The 21,642-nt window shown below is 33.5% G+C and overlaps 1 protein-coding gene across 1 annotated transcript; it reads left to right on the plus strand.

Moving 5' to 3' along the window:
• The first annotated feature begins 5,739 nt into the window (after positions 1–5,739).
• On the plus strand, positions 5,740–14,958 carry LOC121392794 (NADPH:adrenodoxin oxidoreductase, mitochondrial-like). Its single transcript, XM_041523869.1, is given in 23 exon segments — positions 5,740–5,836; positions 6,473–6,588; positions 8,160–8,395; positions 8,797–8,871; positions 9,665–9,788; positions 10,435–10,575; positions 12,148–12,204; positions 13,000–13,068; positions 13,070–13,096; positions 13,156–13,197; positions 13,200–13,253; positions 13,312–13,359; positions 13,361–13,435; positions 13,486–13,498; positions 13,501–13,529; positions 13,667–13,735; positions 13,784–13,868; positions 13,871–13,884; positions 13,929–14,121; positions 14,228–14,282; positions 14,326–14,449; positions 14,499–14,685; positions 14,810–14,958. Coding segments are annotated over 23 exon segments (2,079 nt in total).
• Positions 14,959–21,642: the final 6,684 nt, after the last annotated feature.

Consider the following 21,642-nt stretch of genomic DNA (forward strand, 5'->3'; position numbering starts at 1 on the left):
CTTAAATCAGTGAAGTTTGGATTTGGTAGTTGTAATAATGACTCTTTCAATTGTTTCCCATCAAGATCAGGATCACTGCCGGGTATCGGATGACATTCTACATATTAACAAAGACTTTGCCATCCCTTCTGTACAATTTACAGTGTCGTTAAAGTTATTTGCTTCCCACAGGCACTGAGCTCGGTCCTCAATTGGTTGGAACGACCATAGACATCATTTATACTTGTTTGTTCCAATTGACTGTTTCAATCCTTGGTCGCTACACCAAATGAAAAATCATAATTTCAAAGGAACAATTCATGATCTTTTTGTTACCTTTAGTTCTAAACGGCTCCCTCTCCTGTATTTGCGCTACCGTTTGATCTTGCAGAATCCATTTGTGTGATAACTGAGGTCTTTGAGAAAGGTGGTGTATACTGAAGAATTTGCCTTGGTGTCCTTAAATTACAGAGTACGTGGAGACTGGCTGATAGAACACAGAGAAACGACCAACATGGTGTCTGGAATTTCTGAACCAGGAATTATATCCTGCTGGGACTACTAAACTTGTGTTGCAGTACAGCAAGGCAAGTATAACTGTGTCATTTGTTCATTGTCCTTGATATGCAAGAAGAGTCTCAAGAAAACCATTTGAAATTATACTCGACCGGAATAAAAGCGTTATGTACCTCCAATTCTACCAGTAACTTGAGACTTTTGTATGTGGCATCTTTCTCAAGATTCTAGCTGGCATATCGTGATGTTTCTCCTAGTCAACAATAACATCTTCTTGTTCCTGTTGCATCAAAAAAATTCCTTCTGTAGCCATGTGAAATCGCGCAACAGACATTCCATACCCTAATAGATGGGTAATCTACATCCGAATTTATAAAAATTCCCATTGACTAATCAAATATACTGCCACCCTGGAATAACCTCATCTTTAAAGTAGAAACTTAAACCACTCGCTTTACGCGTTTACCACTCCCTGAATCATTTGAGCTGAGGTCTATCTCCATCTGGCCGTCTGTAGAATATTGTCAACGTGTAGCTCTCAGACGCCAGGTATATATACGATTGTTAACAAGTTGTCAAATGAGAAGACATACTGGTTGAGTTTGACCATTAGCACACTCCTTTATCCCAGCATTGTTGAGAAAATGATCAGTAAAGTCCCGTGCATTGTTTTTGACTTTTGTATTCCATGGTGTACCGTAGTAAAGTGGGGGGTATAGGGGGGTGAAGAAGAATCAGAAAAATTGGAAACATCGGTCCTGCAATCTGCTGTGGATTATCACTGCCGCAGGAGGACTAATGAGATTTGAGTAGATTGACAGACTGATTTAAATGACACTCCACACATTTCATACTCAGTACACATCCACTACAAGGAACATCTGGCATATACAGTTGGAAAAGACTAAAAGGTATATAAAACAGCATTACAGTACATTCATTATTACTATATATATATATATAGAGAGAGAGAGAGAGCAGGAGAGAGAGACTATATATTCCACTTGGCACTCCCATCAATCAGGTATTTTAACACCAGCTTCTAGCTTCTCCGGCATATATATTGCCATCAGTGTCCTTGCTGACAGATAATGAAAAGTGAAAGAGATTGCTGGTTCTCATCAAGATATATATAACCCTGAGAAAACAGCTGGTATAATTGAAGGTGAAGTGTCTGGCCACTCTGTAATTGCTATTTAACTGCCATTGTGTAACAACTTTCACCCAATTCAAGTAGAAGCAAATTATTGCATAAGGTTTTTAACGAGTCGCAAACGTTTTTTATTGTTTATTTTAGTGGTCTCTATGAACTTTTTTTTTTTTTTTTTGTGTTTTTTTTTTTTTTTTTTTTTTTGTTAAAAAAAAAAAAAAAAAAAAATGTTTTTTTTTTTTTTTTTTTTTTTTTCTTTGGTTTGTCAGACAAAAAATAATTAAAAAATTGTTTAAAAAAAAAAAAAAATTTTTTTTTTAAAAAGAAAAAAAATAAAAAAGAAATAAAAAAATTGCGTTTTGTGCAAGCCCGGGAAGGGTGTGGCTCGCAGGCGATCGCAAAAACTTTTTATGCTCTTTCCCCTTTAGTCTTACCTGTACAGGGTAAAGTGCACAAAGGTAATTTTGATCGTTTTGAACTTAATTAATCAGTAACTAAAATACTGGATACTGCAAAAAGAACAGTCTTTGCGCCTCTATCAGACTGCAACTAGTACTCCGCGAAGCAATGGGCGGACCTCGAAAATGGTTATTTACGCGCGCCTATACGTGTTGCCATTTCGTGTTATGAATAATATTATATAATTAACTTGAGTACCCCCAGAAAACACTCCTTCTTTCATAATAAGCACCTATCCCTATTGCCATTAAAAAGATTGAGAGCATTGGTATATTGTTAGCCAAAAACTTGTTTGTACAATGTGTTTAACAATTTAGCAAAATTATTCATTTTAGCGATTTTAAATAATTTGTAGTAAAGAGTGCCAGCATACCTGTTAGATTCATCAATCAAATCATGATAACATCCTAGTGATACACACATGGCAAAAGTGAAAAGAAAAATGTTCCAAGTAAACATCTTTAAGTTCACACAGAGGCTGTCCTAACATTTTAATATTCATGTTTAGGTTCACATATAGGTACACCACTGGAGAAGAACGGCCCTTTAGAACATTGCCATGGTCCTGAATAAATTAAATTGCAGCACAAACAGCTTAATGAATCTTATTTACTCAAGCAATTGATCTTCTTCGATATACACTAGAGTATGAGATACTCAGATATATCAAATTACATGCACATATGTACACATGTACTACATGAGAACTATATTATATAAAACAATGAATTATGCAACCTGAAATAGATATATTCATCAAATTTGGAAATTAAAAGTTAATTGATTGTTGTATTCATGTGTTACAGAATGTACAGTTTTGTTCATAATTCATTTGACTACATATCTTAACTCTTCATGCTCTTTTAAGATATGGTAGACCAATTAATACTTATGAGATATCCATTGTCAATTTAACAATGTCTTCACATAATTTGTTTTCTGGTTCAATATCATATTTCTTAACTCATCACTAGACTCAGATGATTAGCTTGGTGGATAATCAACTGAAAAAAGAAAGCAAACAAAAAAGAAATAATATCAACTTCTTGTTATAAATCATTGCCTCACTTTCTTTGTATCGATGAGATGATGCCTCCAAATCTTGCATCCATTTTTCTTGAACTTGTTATTTTTCTGTTGACGTCTTTGCAGATTCGTACAGCTGCATAAGTCACTATAGACCATCCAAGAAAGTGTTCAATTTCTAATAATTTAATAAACACTAACCTATTTAAAGTTAGAATGCATGACCCCATTTAAATAGGGACCACATTTGTTCAGCCACATCACGCAGACCTCATCACATTAATAAACCATATCAGGTAAATGAAACTGAAAACTGTACCTGTTAAAATGAGACATGCTGAAAAGGCTTCCACGCATGACAGTTTACATGGTCGTCCTAATTAATAGGGTTGGCTGCAACAAGATATGGCAGCAGTCTTAAATGCCCTCCTTTCATTTTATGAAATGGGGTCTCCTCTAGTCTAGCCCAGGAAGCAGTCAATAGCACAGCAATCCCTTTACTAAGTACGATGTCTCTGTCCTCGTATGATACACATTGCTGAGCCATAGGAGATAATACTAAACCAGAAAATGTTGTGATAGAGATAGAGGTTGAATAATGCCAAATCGAAACTAATTTTCTACCGAACATTTTTTTAGGATCACAGTGACCTACATCCTTTCGTATAAGACTTCATAAAGTATTTGTTTAGTAAAACGTCATGTATTTACCCACAATCCCAAACGAAGATCTTCAGCTAGCAAGGGACCTTAACAATATAAAATTTAGTGTTTAGACTGAGTATATGCTTATAACAGTTCTCTTACCCTCTTCATTGGAGTCGCTGCATTCTATTCCCCACTTCAGATAAACTGTTTGTCTCTTTTGCTGATCTGAAGGCAATGGAATGTTTATAATAAAGTGAATAATGTTGTAGGTATGAGTTTAAAATTGTACTTGTCTTACATTTGTACTATATTACGTTTGTGAGAGCCTTCTTTCTACTGTTAAAATCCCGCCTTCTACGAGCTTTACCTCTCTTAGACATGTTGTATCACGTGTCTTTGTTTTGACCACTCCTTCTTTAATACCCCACATGTTAATTAATTCATAGCCCTTCGTACAATAACTATGGAAAACTTCACGTACTATGTCTCACAAGTCTCCTCAAAGAACCAGAAAAAACAATACTTGTGAGATAAAAAATTACTTACATTGGACCTATTTATTTTTTACATAATACATTACTAGGTGTTAACGATGAGTCCGTTACATGTCGAGAGTTTCATTCTCGTGTCACGGAATAGCAAACCTCCTTAAAAGTTCAGCCAATCTTCAACCTGGTGATAGAGTTCTAATTACCTCAATACCTTCAGATTTGATTTTTATTGTATTGCAATTGCTAGTTTAGCACTAGGTCAGTACAGTAATTAGTTGTACATGTATTTACATGTGTATTATAAATCCATTGGTATGATGTAGTGGTACTATTATCGTTATTGATCCCAGTATGGTCTGGAACGATGTAACTATTGCATTGCTAATGCTAATCCAGCTATTTGGGTGTGGCCATTAGGATCAAAACTCAAATGGCTAAAGGTATATAGACGATGTATGGACAGACAGATGGATTGATGGCATGGATAAATGGACAGACAGATGGACAGATAAGTGAGAAGGGATGAATTATGTTATTCTTTCTAATTTTCCTAGTATATATTACCTTCAATACGTGCAATACCTAAACAATTGAGATTGGTCCAACATTTACTGAAGAATATATGTTACCAGATCAAGTTATATCTGTTGAACACGCTCTGATAACATTCACAACTGGCAGTACAGGTAATTGAAATAATTGCTTTTAATTTGAATTATGTCTATTGTAGGAATGCCTAAACTTCTTCTTCGACAACATGAATTTATTCTTCGACAGTCAAATGTTTGTCAGCTTCTTTTGAGAAGTCAATTAAAAATATTTACCCATTGGAAGAGAGAGATACATCTATGGCTTCCAATCTTCCTATATTTCCCCTACATTATTTGAAGGTAAGCTTCATGCTATTTGCTCCACTATCTGTCTATCCATTCATAACATGTAGTGTTTAATATAAGGACTTAGCTAGAGATTTTTTTTTTAGATGGTGCACTTTCAGTCACGTTTCCTAAATTTACTACTTGTGATCCTGCCAAAAGTTATCGATACATTGAAGAAGTATAATGTTACTGTTCTTGGAGGCTCACCAGCTTTTTGTGTATCGTATAGCTCAATATGCAGCTCAAAATAAGATAATGTTGCCTGTAAAGTTACTATAGTTGGAGGAGCCCCTGTATTTCGGTATATAACTTAATAAGAGGTCAATGATTAAAACTCTCTCTCTCTTTCTCTCTCTGCAGAGGTCCTCTTCGCACATTGCTTAGTGTAACACCTAATAAAGATACTATTGTATTATATGGTAGTACTGAGGTTGAACCCATTAGCTTTATTAGGCTACTGAGAAACTTCAATTAGAAGAGACTAAACCTGATGGGATGTGTGTTGGTGAACCTGTTGGGGATAACAGTGTTAAAGTCATTTCTCTACTAGATGGTAAACTAAATAATTTGCTCATTTTTATATTTTAGCGTAATGTACTCGGTAGAATCAAAAATATACACCGAGCCAATTGATGTTAAAGAACTGGACCTGCCTCATGGGGAATTGGAGAAATCATTATCTCTGGCTGGCATGTTAACACCCACCAGGTTTAATATTTAAATAAAAGGCTAACTTTATTGCATTCATTCACTGTCTTTTAGGTAGAGGAGAAGCGCCTTATACACGACAAAGATGGAGAATGTGGTTGAGGATAGAAGATGCTGGCTACATGGATAGCTCTGGTCATATATGGCTTGTTGGTCGAGTAAAATGGAGAGTACTTAACGAGAAAACTGGAATGACTTTTTGTCAGCTGCTGTTGAACAAAAAGTTAGTCTCTTAAATTCATTATTAATAGAGTGATTCAAATTTAAATGACTAGCTATATTTTGCTGAGCACAATCTTCATATTTACTTTAAAAATTGCCAATTAAGCAAAATGTACTGCTGTGTTTTTTCCTTATCAACATAAATATGTATGGGAAATAGTATACTATGTCTGATTAACACTGTAACAACATTTTTGGGGGATTTTTCAACTAATAAATGTTTTTTCATAGATTTTGGAAAGAACTAGTAAAATTACATTTGCTGCTTATCTCAATCATAAAAATAAAGCATATTTGTTTATTGAAGCACCTGATGGTCTTCCACCTAAAGAACAAGAGGGTATGTTAAATTGATGGTCGAGGACTCTCTAACTTTAGTTATATTTATGTTTTAGGCATTGAATCATATATAAAAGTTGAGGGAATACCTGTAGATGAACTTGTCATTCGACAGCATATCAAGAAAGATCGTCGCCATGCTTCCAAGCCTGATACCAGTGCTTTTGTTGCTGTGGGAAATGACAAGTGGAAAAAGAGAATCAACACTTTAAAATTTGTCATTTTTTCCAATCCATACATTTTAGTTACTCTGATATGATGTGCTTTTTTAATATGATTGGTCATTTATTACCTTTTTAATCATGTATCATTACTTGTCATTTATTACCTTTTTTAGTCATGTATCATTACTTGTCATTTATTACCTTTTTTTAATCATGTATCATTACTAAATAAAATTCATATCCAGCCCCACCCAACCTTTGACAGCTAGTACACATACATTGAACCTTTCTACAATAGTGTTTTCTGTTCTGGTAAGTTGGATGTGATACTGTATGAAATTATTGCCTTTTCTTTTAGAAGGTTTCCTAATAATGCGTTTTTTATGCTGTTAATATTGGGCATATTTGCCCTCAAAGTAGCTTTGCTGACAGGTCAAACAGTCAGTGTATCACTGATCAGATGAAATTATCAAAGTCACCAGCCAGTGATTGCAATGATATTCTCACTCAATCTGATATTTTTGATATGAGTGATGCTGACATCACTAAATTCTGTGACCAATATAACTGCTCAATTGTTTTGTTTAATCTCTACACAAATATAACCAGAGACTGCGGGGGTGGTGGTCATGTAAGTACAATTTACTTTATAGCCTCTACCTATCCATTAATCAATTAAGTAATACTTTTCTTTCACCTTCACCACAAGAATGCTCCTTCTGTATACTTTAATCTTATGAAAAACACTTGTTTCAAATTTGGTAATACATACTGCGAGAAAATTGTGGAAACAGTACATCTATCCAGTTGAAACTGGAGTCAATACCACCTTTCAGCTTTGTACACTGTAAGCCTTGATGCTCATTAATTCACTGCTACTCAATTATATTATAATAGAAATGTGTTATTGATTACCAGCAGTCCAGGACCAATTGTACTGAGAATTGCAACATGGTGAGATCAAATTTTTAATCTGTGGCTTGCCTTTTAGACTGTTTTATTGAATGATACAGGCATTGACTGAAGTCATTAACAATATGGGCTGTTGCTATTATGCCATTGAGCAAATTGGCGTGCCGTAAGTTGTTTCTGTGTTTGTAATGATACATGTATAAAACATTTTTTCACTAGGTTCATTGGACAAGATATGTTTCGTTCATGTAGCTTGGTTGCACCAGTGGAATGTGTAAGTTGATACTCTTCTTGGGTGTTAAAATGCATAACCACATTCTTTTCAATCTCAGGCAAATGCTGATGCAAACATGGAAAAAACTAAGAAAATTATTAATACTCAGTAACTTTAAACTAAACAAGCTGCACAGTTTTTTGATTATATATTTTATAATTTGTTGATTTTAACACCTCATACACTGATTACATTCATTAATTTATACCACATATAGATCTAATCAAATAAGATGCATCACTCGTGATATCATATGAATCTAATCTGAGCTCCACCCATCCTCTAGAGTAAAAGTCTATACTTTTTGCAACCAAAACTATAGATCACAAGTCATCAAAGGTATGCTAAAAATATGTCCAATTTGATAGAAATAGCTATAATGTGTCATTTCAGATGCGTATGCTGACTCTTGGAATTCTGGTAGTATTGGGTCTGGTATTGATCCAAGCAGCTCCAACTGCTGAAGAAAGAAGATGGAGGCTTAGGTCAAAGCATGATGATATTCTGAATATTTTCGCCATCATCAGGAAAATGTCCACTCAAAGAAACAAATTCGACAGAGGGAAAGGCGAGCCACTTGTAAAAGTGATTGTTCAACAGTTACACAAGAGATTAATGGCGATGCATTTGTTAGTTGTGTAACTATTTTTCAACCATATTCTAGATGGTACAGGAGTGAGTGACTCAGATGCATCATCTTATTGTGACCAAAAATGTGATACTACGATTTTGACTGTCTTTGAGGATATACAAGCATGCTGTGGTGATAATGGGGTAAGCTAATTTGTGTCAAAGTAATATATATTATATAGTTATATATTATATTTATTTATATACAAAGTTTTCCTTCTGGTTTTAATGAGGTCTTGTCAGACAGCTGCAAAACCAATAGTAATGGAGATTTATGCATCAAAGATGACCAATATGCAGCAACTATGCTTCAAAATCCTCAATCAACAAAAGGAACCCAGTTTACAGTAAGTACAGGCAAGTTGTACACTATAGGTTTATTGAGCTTTTTCTCTGTTAGCAATGTGCTTCTGACTTCCAACAAGACTCAACAGTCTGTCCTTCTAGCTGTACTCAGCAAGGAAGTGATGGATCTGTAAGACTGCTGGTTACAAGTCTTTATCATTACTACCTTTTACTTGTGTAGCCTGGTATCTTGACCTATGTTGCTAATACTTTGGGTTGTTGTTACAAAGGTGTAGCTGATTCTTTTAATGGTCCAGCTTCACTGTAAGCACTAATATTAATTTTAGTGCCTGTATTTTCAGGCAGGAATTCAAAGTCCATGGTACTATTGTTAAGGCCTGTTTGGGAGATATGCTGGGTTTACAGGAAACTGCATTACTTCAATACTGCTATACCTAGTAATAGTTAATATTGTTTTGTTGTAGGGCCACTGACAACTTATTTACACTCTGTGGACTAACTCCTCCACGACGTTGTGTATGTCTTAAAATAAATCATTTGATTTATAACTGTTTATATGTTCTCTTTCTATACAGGCTAGTCGGCAAAAGTGAGCTAAGACTGTGCAGTCTTCTCCTTCATAAAATAGATAGAACTGTATAATAAATATTAACATTATTCTTAAAGCTGACTAACATATTACTCTTAAAAGCTGGTTTGTTATTAAGTATTAAGATTAGTTAATTAAATTAATTTTATTTAACATAATTAATAAGGAGAGGCGGTGTCGTTCTTGAGCACACTACTTCTAGTGAAGATGCGCGTTCAACTTTGTCTCTTTGTTGTGGCCCTCGTTCTTCTGAGTACAGAATGTCGTCGATGGATACGAGCTTCGAAGCGTGATCCATTCACTATTTCTAGGTAAGAACCTCTGGCTATTCGATACAGTATTAAAAGCGGATGTTGTGTTTTGTTACGTTCAGATATGTTGTGAAAGTCATACAAAGGTCATCGTTAGAAATACGTCGATATAAATCCAGAGAAGCGAGGTCAAGTTGTATTGAAGACTCTTATAAAACAACACAGGACCCATTTTTAACATGCGAGGTATGTATGCCAGACATTACCCTTTCCACCTTATTTTTTTGAAGAGGGGGGGGGTGGTCTAAAACTGTAAACTAGACTTGTTGTTCCTTCAGGCTATGTATTTAATTAAAAAAACAAACTATAAATGATGAATCAATCCACTCTAAACTACCTTGCTTAAAATGACTGCAAAATTCCCCTTGCATAATGTCCTACTATAGTATACTCCTCCCACATTCCATACATTTTAGGAAACTTAATTTTTAATTTGTTATAAAGGAGGAGGAGTCAGATTACAAATTAGTAACATATACTTGGAGCTCCAGGGAATATTTCTCACTCTGAGAAGTAGTACATTAGCTCTCCTATGTCTTTCTATCTCTTAAGAAATGTCAAACAATATAACTAAATGTTTAAGGCAATTACAATAAAATATGGATATGTTCATGCTATATAAATTCTGTGATTACTGGTAATGATAAAAATATGACACGACAAACCATCATTATAATATGCACAACCATGAAAAAGATGAAAATTAATATTTGTGATTTTTAATAAGAGTATTTAAATCTCATGAAATTTTTCTGATTTACTGTATTTTAATACAGCAATAATATGTTATTATAACACATGTCATTATCTTTGACTGTTTTTTTCCCTATAGAATGACTTGAATCAATTGGGTAGTGATCAAGCGATAAGTGACAGTGAAATCAACTCTTTCTGCACTAAAAATTGTTCTGGAGTAATTGTTAACCTCTATAAAGCTATACAAAGAGATTGTGGACTTGACCCTTCAAATCATGTTAGTTAATACAACTAAGTATTTTCTGTATATGATGGAAACTTTGACTACCTGATAAAGAATTACTATTAATTTTTCAGCATATGAAATCCATGACAGTTACAAAAATACGATAACAGTATAAATGACACACACTGTGATCAATGCTTGAGTTACAGAAACAATCTGAGGATTGGACCCGCCCAGTGGGACAATCCAAACATCAGCTTACATTCTTGTGTTGCTAAAATGTAGGGTTTAGTTTAGGAGATGGGACCAATATCAAAATATGCCAACCTTGGACAATCCTATTAGACTTCTTTAATAGTAATTATAACTACTCTAATATCAACTGAAAACTATACTCTGTCCGAGTTGAGAAAAGCCACCCAGACGTGTGAATAACTTTGCCGTTTTACGTGCTATCCACATGGGACTTGCACCAATCGATTCAGCTTGCAAACGCGCATTTTATATATAAAATTTGGCTCTCTAGCACTACGAGAAAGTACCAACTATAAAACTCCATACATTTTGAATGGCATACATTTCGCATACTTGAAATTGCACACCTTCGAGCAGATAACAAAAATCGATTTTCACCTCGAAAAGTCAGCCGACTATCACGTGGCAAGTCAAAATTACAATTCTAATTATACGAATAAATGCCTTTGTATCAATTATTACTATTAAAATAATGACCAGGTATCGTCTTTTGCGATTTTGGGCAGCTATAAAGCCACCATGGTTTTGAAAAAACCTTTTGACAAAAAAGGAAAACTGAAAATGTCTAAAATTATTCGTCATCAGAACTGTGAGATTGATACTGGAACGTGAAAGTCCTGTGGCATCACAGGTTCGTTTCAGAGATCCTTCAGTCTGTTTGCGCCTGCCAAGTTCCTCGAAATATTCATAGACATTCACAGCAGCCTCCTTTGTTTGTGATCGCAATCTTTTTCCACTTGGCATGTTTACAAGCACGTGAAAAAAACGTGGGTGTGTTCGCTTGACATCCATGTGAACAAATAATGAATACACTTAACACGTACTTCAGCGCTAACAGGTGAGGAAATACCTCACCTTACATTCCATGCATAAAACACCTTTTTTTTAATAAGGGGCTTTTCTCAACTCGGACAGAGTATAATAGTAATTTTATATAGCATTTATATGTAGCAGCAAACAACGTTAACATTATTTTTATGTGGTGATGTGTCCCCAAAATTTTTCGTGTCTATTAATTTATATTTTGTTGTTTTTGAAATAGATTATGTTGTATATCCTAATTAAATTAACAAAGTTTATAAAATCGTAATGACATCTTTCCTAACATGTCTAGTACAATTACCACAACCTCTTTTTCTGATTTAGATTGATGACAAAACTTTTAAACTTTTTATTGCAAACCTGTGATCATGATCCTCATGGACGCTACTGTTTATATGACTGGATGCATGGTGAAAGTCTGTATCCTTCTACTGGTTCAGATGAATACACAGTAAGTAATAGAATTCTTTATTTCATTTGTTGTTTGATAATTATTGCAACATGAGAAGACAATAATAATGATATTTTTTTTACTGTCATTTTTAGGAATGTGTGCAAAGCTATCAGAAGGGCAGCAAAGAATGCCCCAACTCATGTCGCACAGTCAGTTTATATATTTCTTGTCTTCTCTCATTATTGTATCATATTTTAGACTCTTCAAGATATCAGGTCTACATTTGGGTGTTGCTACACAACAATTGCTCAAGATGAATCTACTGAGTAAGATGGAATAATAATAATAATATATAGTGTTGGTTAGAAGATAGCCACTGTGATTGTTGAATAGGAGCAAATTAAAAGTGATAGACAATGTGTGTAGCAACAAATACTTGGTTGACTTTATTTTGATTTTTTCATTTTTCCTCTCTCTCCTCTCTCTTCCTCTCTCTCTCTCTCTTTTTTCTCCTCTCTCTTCTCTCTCTCTCTCTCTCTCTCTCTCTCTCTCTCTCTCTCTCTCTCTCTCTCTCTCTCTCTCTCTCTCTCTCTCTCTCTCTCTCTCTCTCTCTCTCTCTCTCTCTCTCTCTCAGTGACAATGGTACTACTATTCTTCCATTAAGTCTTTTCAGACTATGTGGTTTGACAAAACCAAGTTTTTGTGTAAGTATTCATTATATATGACACTACAAATATATATAAGATCTTTTTATCTTTCTACTTGTAGACAAGTTGAACTAGTGCTGGTTATCTTGCTAACAGTTTGAACTGTACTTTTTTATAATATGTATGTAGTACTAGTGGACCCCTTTATTATTGTGTTGTTATTAACGAAAATTAAATTACTGTACTTTTTTGTATGCTGAATTAAGAAAACTGTCATTTGACCACACCCTTTATATTAACAGTACATAATGCAGTTTAAAGGACACAGGTTATTACTTCAGTGTTTTTTCTTCGAAGTACATCAGTACGTCTCAGATCTCTGGAGCAAAGCCACGGGTTGCTATCATTGGTAGTGGTCCAGCTGGTTTTTTACACTGCTCACCAATTACTCAAGGTTTTTGTCATAGTCACTTGTATACAGTATTTATTTTACTGTTAATATGTTATAATTAGCGTCACTCTGAAGTGTGTGTAGACATCTATGAGTCTCTACCACCATTCCATTTGGTTTAGTAAGATTTGGTGTAGCACCTGATCATCCAGAGGTCAAAGTATGTACATCAGAAATCAGACTATATTATAAAGAGTACCTGTTACTATAATTGTTAGAATGTCATTAATCAGTTTACAACACTGGCACAATCAGAACGATGTCGGTTTTCTAGGTAATGTCCACATTGGGCGAGATGTCATGTTGAGTCAATTAAAACCTCATTATACTGCTGTTGTATTAGTAAGAGAGAGAGAGAATCAATATTAGATCAATGTCATTTTTTATTACAGGCATATGGAGCAAAATGATTAAACCATTAAGAATTCCAGGAGAGGTTAGTGAGCATAAGATTGTTTCTTAACATCTGGATCTAAGTATGTCTGGTCTATCTCTCATACTATCTACCTGTTTTCCTGTCTCTCTCTATGTCTGTCTGCATCTAAGATAAAATACATTTTCTATTTTCTATAGGATTTAAGAGGAGTTTATTCTGCTCGAGCATTTGTAGGATGGTACAATGGCCTGCCCCTTCATGCCAATGTAAGCGACTGATAATTATGTGATATTAAAGTTATTATGGTACTATAGCTTAATCCTGATTTATCTGGAGAGACAGCAGTCATTATTGGTCATGGTAATGTAGCATTAGATGTTGCTAGAATTTTACTAACACCACTGATTTACTGAAAGTAAATTTAGTGTTGTTTTTAAGTGTTTGAGTTCTCTGTCTTAGAAAACTGATATTTGTTCTCATGCTGTTCAATCTCTTGCTCAAAGTAACATAAAGAAAGTGGTTTTAGTTGGTCGTAGAGGACCATTACAAGTTGCATTTACAATCAAAGAACTAAGAGAAATGATCAGATTGCCATGTTGTCGTACTATATTACATCCACAAGACTTTGAACCTTACAAAGATACATTAGGAGGTATGGTAACATTTCTCTCCAATAACATAATGTAACATTAATCTCTTATAATGGTACATATTACTGTTATACTACTGGTATATAATAGTTACCTTTATTACAATAGATTTACCAAGGCCTAGGAAACGGATTACAGAGCTATTAATAAAAACAGCAAAGTAGTCATATAATATTATTTAATTGATATTGTTATTATGGATTTAGTGATATTAGTACACTTGAAACTGAGAAAAGCTTGGAATTAAAGTTCCTACGCAGCCCTGTTGAGTGTCTACCAGCAGATAATGGGACAGTACAAGCTATAAAGTTGGAGATCAATAAACTAGAGGTATATATAGAGACTACACAATAATCTAACTATCAGTTCCCATTCTTAGAATACAGGTAATTTTTTAAAAGCAGTAGGTTGTGGAGAATATGAGGAGATATCATGTTCTATGGTACTTCGTAGTATTGGATATAAAAGTCTCTCGATAGATCTAGCCATACCATTTGATAATCAACTAGGTATTATTCCTAATAGACAGGGAAGAGTCCTTGATGATAATGGAGCTGTTGTAAATGGTTAGTAATTGAGTTATTGAGTTACAGTAAATTTTATCATTAGTATGTAGTCGGTCACAGAATATCATGTGCTTGTCATGTGTAGTAGATCAAGACATTATTCATTAAAATCTATATCGTTTAGGTTTATACTGTAGTGGATGGGTTAAAAGAGGACCAGTAGGTGTGATACTAAATACAATGAACGATTCCTTTGAAACTGCTGAAGTTATAGCTCAAGACATTACTGAAGGTGCAGTCAATAATGATCACTACACTATTGTATTGAAATAGGTATGATTTCTGCTGAACACTGTCAAGATGATGTTGCTTTGAATAAACTATTCATGATCAAGGTAAATAGTTTAATCTACTTACTAATCAGAGTTATTGATAAGTCATCATACAACTTCATGATTTGTAATCACAATATTTTATACTCTCAAATTAAAATCTGTCTGTCAATATGACCACTGATAGTATAGTATTAAATAAAGTCTATTTTCTATTAATCTGTCTCTTATACTAGATCACTCAGTTTTTATCTTTTATTTTGTTATGATATTCCAGTTAGTTTTATTCATGAGAAGGATATACTACAACAGTTATTGCTGTTACTATATGTATTTAATGTATTACAAAAGATACTGTAATAGTAACTATAACATTGTATGTAACTAATATATGTTTGATATATTGCTAGAATAATCCATTGACAAAGTTATTTAGTATACTTAAAAATTAGAAATTTTTATTACAAAACTGTTTTTCTAGGAATACAGCCTGTATCATTTACTGACTGGGAAAAAATAAACCAAGAAGAACAAAGACGAGGAAAAGAGAAAGGGAAACCAAGAGAAAAGATAGTATCTATTAAAGAAATGTTACATATTATTAAATAGTAACTCTTCAAGAATTTAAAAAGGAATTACTTAACTACAAGAACAATGCTTAAAGTGAGTCTGACATAATCTTATATTCTATTTAAAATTTATTCAGCTTATAAGACTCAATCTGCTTATTAGATGTGTGAGACCACACCTACTCTCATATACTATTATGCAACAACTAATATTATTATAAATATTTCATAGTTTGCTTTTCAACACTATTGTGACTTAAGTTCTTTATGTTCATTTTGAAAACAAGTTTACAAAGGTCTTATTAATGAATAACAAACTTTTGGTATTATTAACTACATAACTAATAATATCATTCTTAACAAAATCAAAGACCATATGTTCATAGCAAATGATAAATTAGCAAATAAAAACAACACCAGCACCAAATATACATGCATAACTGAAATAACCATATCAACTGCATGCAATGTCATGAATAAGAACGCCCAATATGCTAACAGCAGTCTCCACAAACCCATCTCATTGGTAAAAGAGCTGGGTAATCTTTTCCAGTAAGGCCCTCTTTTTCACCCATAGTACGAACTGCATCTAGGATTATTTGGAAATGGAAATCATTTAGTAGAGTAGAGATAGAATCACGGGCAGCATTCTGGTGGAATGGTTTGTCATTTTTATCAACCTCCTTGAATACTTCTTGAAAATGCGTCTTCATTCTTCCTCATTTGTAGCACTCCTGATTCTATTAACTTCATTTGGATACAGATAGTAGCTCTTATCTTCATTATCATCTGTTATGTCTTGTAGAAATGATGCTCCTTCTACATCTATAATACGACCTGTTACTCTTGTATGTGTTGTAGTAATAGCTTCCCCAACATTAATGATAACACGATTGTCAAGAGTACCAATGTAGAGAGCACCATCAGATTTTGTCAGAAAACGAATTTGTCCATTTAGCTGTCATCTGACCCAGCCTATGACAAGAGACTAACAGAACTAAAAGAGACAATAGAAAAATTATATTCTGTTCTAGAGACTAAAGACTCAGTCCTGGGCACCAAGGAATGAGAACTCGTAGACTGTAAAGATCATATCACAGTACTAGAGAACTAGTTAGTGAAGTATGCTATCATGAAGAATGAAGGTAAGGTAAGTGTGTTTGCTAGTAATGATTCATTCCCATGTTTCATTCTGGTTCTATTTGATTCTCATGGTTCAGAACTATCATTCTAATCTTTACAGGCTATTTTCTATCTTATATACATCACAAACACAACACTTTACTAAAATAGAAAAAATTATATCAAAATGTTGTAGAGTTCTCTAAGAAATAATAAAGAATTTCAAGAGAAACTGTCTACATTTGAACCAAACCTCAATAGGTCTATATAATATGGTAATAAAGGTATTGAAGCTACCCTCATTAAGTACATGTACTTGTACATGTAATATGGTAGTAATGGTATACATATATATGTAATCTGGTAATGATAGTATACAAGCTATCCTCAATAGGTGTACATGTACATGTATATGCAATACGGTATGGAAACTATCCTTAGTAGGTGTACATGTACATTTAATATGGTAATAACGGTATGGAAGCTGCCCTCAATAGCTATCAAGAGTAGCTTGGATGCCATATTACATATACATGTACCTATTGAAGGTAACTTGCATATCAATATTACCATATATACATGTACATGTACCTAGGTACACGTACATGTACATGTAATTTGTTTATAAAGAAAGAAAAATTGTATGTTTAATACAAAGATGAACAGGTTTAAAAGTGGCTAATTATGTTCCGGTTTTAAATTCCATTTCCCTTTCTTTCATTCTGATAACCTCACTTGTACAGAATGGTTCACAATATTTTGAATTAATGAAAGTAGTGTAGACATGAAAGAGACAGCTATGTTTCAAATGTTCAAATGGCTGAAGAGATAAACTAGACACACAATATATCACACCAGTTGTACTATATGTACTTACCTATGACAATTAAATGGAAGTCATTTGAATTCTCACTTTTCCACCCTTAGCAGAAGCTGCTGCCTTCTTTCTGCCATATATTGTTATAGAAAATGCTGAAACCGCTAAACTGTTTAGTTTGGAAGTTTCTGATAGAATATATTATACCTTTAATTGTATATACACATTGCTTTAAAACTATATTTCTTTCTACTAATAACTTGTAGAATGTTAAAAATACTTGTATATTTGAAGATTTCAATTAGTCGTTAATCAATCAATTAAAAATCAATTAAAAATCAAATAATGTTGATCACGCGTGTACTTGTTTCCCGCCAAATTTGTCACAAGCTTGTGTTGACTGGTTGTCAATTTCAAGCATGACGAGATTTCTTGATAATATAAAAGTACTCCATTTTCCATACTTTAATTATAAGGTGAGTTATCTCTCCATCCATCCATCTCACATCTATCCTGCAGTTGTTACAAATAACTCTCTCTTTCTTCCTCTATGTTCTCTACGATTCGCCTCATCGTGGATCATCTCGTACTTCGTTGGATCAACTCGTCTCATCGTTGGATAACCTCTCGTCACTGGATCATCTTTTTATTTTAGTTATGTCATCTTTATCTGTTTTGTTTCTTTTTGTTTTTTTTATTTGTTTTTTTCTTTTGTTCTCAAACTTTTTATTTTTAATTTTTGTCAATTGATTTTTTGAATTTTAAAATAAATTTTTCCTCTCTCTTCTTTCCTACAGGACTCGACTGTTCTTCTCTGGTGTTCTCTGTTGGTCTTGACTGTTCTTCTTTGATGTCTTCTGATGATGTTCTTGACTGTGCTTCTCTGTGTCTTCTGATGTTCTTGACTGTTCTTCTGTGATGTTCTCTTGACTGTTCTTCTCTGATGTTCTCTTGACGGTTCTTCTTGACGTTCTCTGGATGTAAAAGATGAGTCGCTCTCCTGCCTGGTCTCTTCTGTCTTCCTTCAAGCCTTCTTTCCTCTTCTTTTTATTTTTATTTTTATTTTATTTTGGGCTATTCAGCCCATACATTATACACACACTCATACAAATCCTATTAATCATCTCCTCCCTGCCGCCTGGCGGCCTAAAAAAATTTTTTTTTAATATCCTAGGCCGCCTGGCGGCTTAAAAAAAATTTTTTTTCCTAGGCCGCCAGGTGGCGGGGAGGAGCTCTGATCTTCTAGGGTGCGTGTGTGTGTGCTGTGTGTGTATGTGTTGGTGGTCCCTTTTCACTTCCTCTGTCTCTCTTCACTCTCTATCCATTCATTGTCTCCACCAGTTCAGTTAATAACTACTTTTTCCTTTCCTTGCAGGAGCAGCACTGTTGAAGAAGGTGAGCTATCTCTCCATCCATCCATTTCATTCATTCTTTAGCAATCCAGTTGTTACAACTATCTCTCTCTTTCTCTATGTTCTCTACTTGTGGAGTGACTGGACTCTTGGGGACTTTCAACTACTGAAACTGTCATATTTTATGTTTTTTTTTTCTTTTTTTTGTTTTTTTTTTCATGTTTTTTTAATAGTTTGTTAGTATATTGTTTTTAATTTATTATATTGAACTTCTCAAAAAACACATTTTTAACTAAAACTTGTCGAAAGTCAATTATCTTAATTTTAGTTATTTTTAACTTGATTCTCTAATCACCAACTTAGAAATTTTGACTCTAGATTTAATGTAACTTTGAAAAGTGAATCAGTTTAGAATTCAATTTTTATCACTACTAAACAACTACAATCATACTGAATGAATTCTTATTAATTTTCTTACATCTATTGTATCATCATATTACTATTTCTTTAGATCATTAATTTTTTTAACAAAAAGCAAATTACTTAATTAATTATTTTTTATTATTTTTTTTTAATAATTAAAAACCTATTAAGTGTTTTGTAAGGTTTTTGCTGAACGCGTGTGCTGCTGTTATGTTTTCCCGCCATAATGTCATATTTTTCCCGCCATAATGATATGTCTGAACGCACGTTTGTTATGTTTTTCCGCCATAATGTCATATTTGCTATGTCGTGTTCCCGCTATGATCTAGATCATCTAGTAATAGATTCTATGGAGACCTTCTTTGATGGAACTCTTCACAAATTGAAATTTTAATTTCTGTTATTTTTAAATAAGTTTTTTCAGGCAATTATTTTTATTATTGCTTTTAATCATTAAAATAATGTTTATTTGTCATTTTATTTGTTTGTTGTATATTTACAAAGTTCAGTACTTTCACAAGATATAAACAAACTAGATGAGATCATACAGATCAGAGAGACTGCATAATCACTGTCACCTTCCAACTCAAAGATCTTCCTCTCTGTCTCTGTATATTAAGTGTTACTACTTGATGATATATACTAGTAGCAATACATTAACATGTAATGCAGTAACATGTCTAATATACAATATACAATTTTATTTATGGTAAATATAAAAATGTAAAGTTTGGCAATAAAACAGTTTTAATTGGAATCGTATTAAATGATACATTTTTAAAGTATAGACAGTATTAGGCATTTGTGGTACAAGAGTGCAGTTTATCGTCAATGGAATTGGGTGTGGTCAAATGATGTTGTACTCGACTGGTTGATATTGGTCGACTGGTTGATATTGGTGATAAGACAAATGTCTCGACTTGATGATACACACAACATACCACTTTATATTATATTATCTCACATAAATAAGGAATTAACTTCTTCTGCTGTAGTATACACACATATCACTTTAATGTTTGCGTCTGAAGAATTGTGGTTGACTTTTCATTGTCAACACTTTAGCAGCAGTTCAACAGATACCACAGTCTGACTTATTGTCTCCCAGACCTTATCAATACAGGATATATGTTTGAAGATCAACCATTTGCCTAATGTTGGTCCTCTGGCATTGCAGTGAGCTGGACCATTGACAGTAATACCCTGTGAATCTTCATTAAAGTAGGCGGGTCTTTACTTTTTTAACCCCTTTTTAATTGTCCCAGTGTCAGTATGGGTAAGAAGCAGCATTAAAGACAACTTATAAGTTTTATACAAAGATGAACAGGTCTAAAAATAGCTAGATTATTTTCCTATTTTTATGTTCCATTTCCCTCTCTTTCATTCAAATACTTGTACAGAATGTTATAAGTTATTATTGATTAACCATCTTGTTACTATGACAACTGTTGCTATAGTAACCTTGTCTCTAGGTTCATTATTCAATAGGAGCTGTACCATAGTCCTTTACATCTACGATATCTGCTCCAGTAAAAAGAATGAAGCTGGTAAATAAAACTAGATTATTTTCCAATTTTAAATTCCATTTCCCTCTCTTTCATTCAGATACCTTACTTGTACAGAACGATCCACATATATGGCAGAAAGAAGGCAGCAGCTACTACTAAGGGTTTGAATTCAAACAACTTCCATTTAATTGTTATAGGTAAATATGTATAATACAACTGGTGTGATAATAGTGTCTGTTTTAGATTCATTTTGAACATCCTTTACATTATATTATTCAATGGATGCCAAGTCACTCATCAAATTGAATTTTATTAAAAATTTTGAAGTATTACATCTTTGATCAATGTGGGTGTGGTTTAATTCACTAATAATTTCATGACAGGTCAATATTGGTCTTTAATGAAAATAGTCACATTGTTACTATACTCCCCAGTGGTAATGTCTATTCCTCCGTCTCTGTAGGCAATTTACATTTTAATATTAAAACTAAACATTTTCAAGATCTTTTAACAGAACAATCTTTTAAGAGAAGTGATGTAATAACTCTACAGGTAATTATCATAGTTATTTTTGTATTTGGTAGGGTCATCCCCAATTTTGTTACATAGGCTCCAACTGTACTTGATAATTTTTATAATTTCAGTTTTCATTACATGAAGAAGAACTTATTTGTAGATTAAGAAGATATAGACATTGTACTATATTATAATATTGTGACCATGTCTAATAGAGGGGATCTTATTGTGTGAGAAAATTCAAACAAACTTACATATAAATAGTTGCTACATGGTCATTTTAAGCAGTAATTTTACTAAATTTTCTATTCAGGAAGCAAAATCCCTTCATTCCAAATTTTGTAGACCTCCTATTTTTGTAGCAACTGTTTATTTTGA

Source organism: Gigantopelta aegis, unplaced genomic scaffold (genome assembly GCF_016097555.1).
Source record: "Gigantopelta aegis isolate Gae_Host unplaced genomic scaffold, Gae_host_genome ctg4520_pilon_pilon, whole genome shotgun sequence".
In the NCBI taxonomy this organism is placed as follows: domain Eukaryota; kingdom Metazoa; phylum Mollusca; class Gastropoda; order Neomphalida; family Peltospiridae; genus Gigantopelta; species Gigantopelta aegis.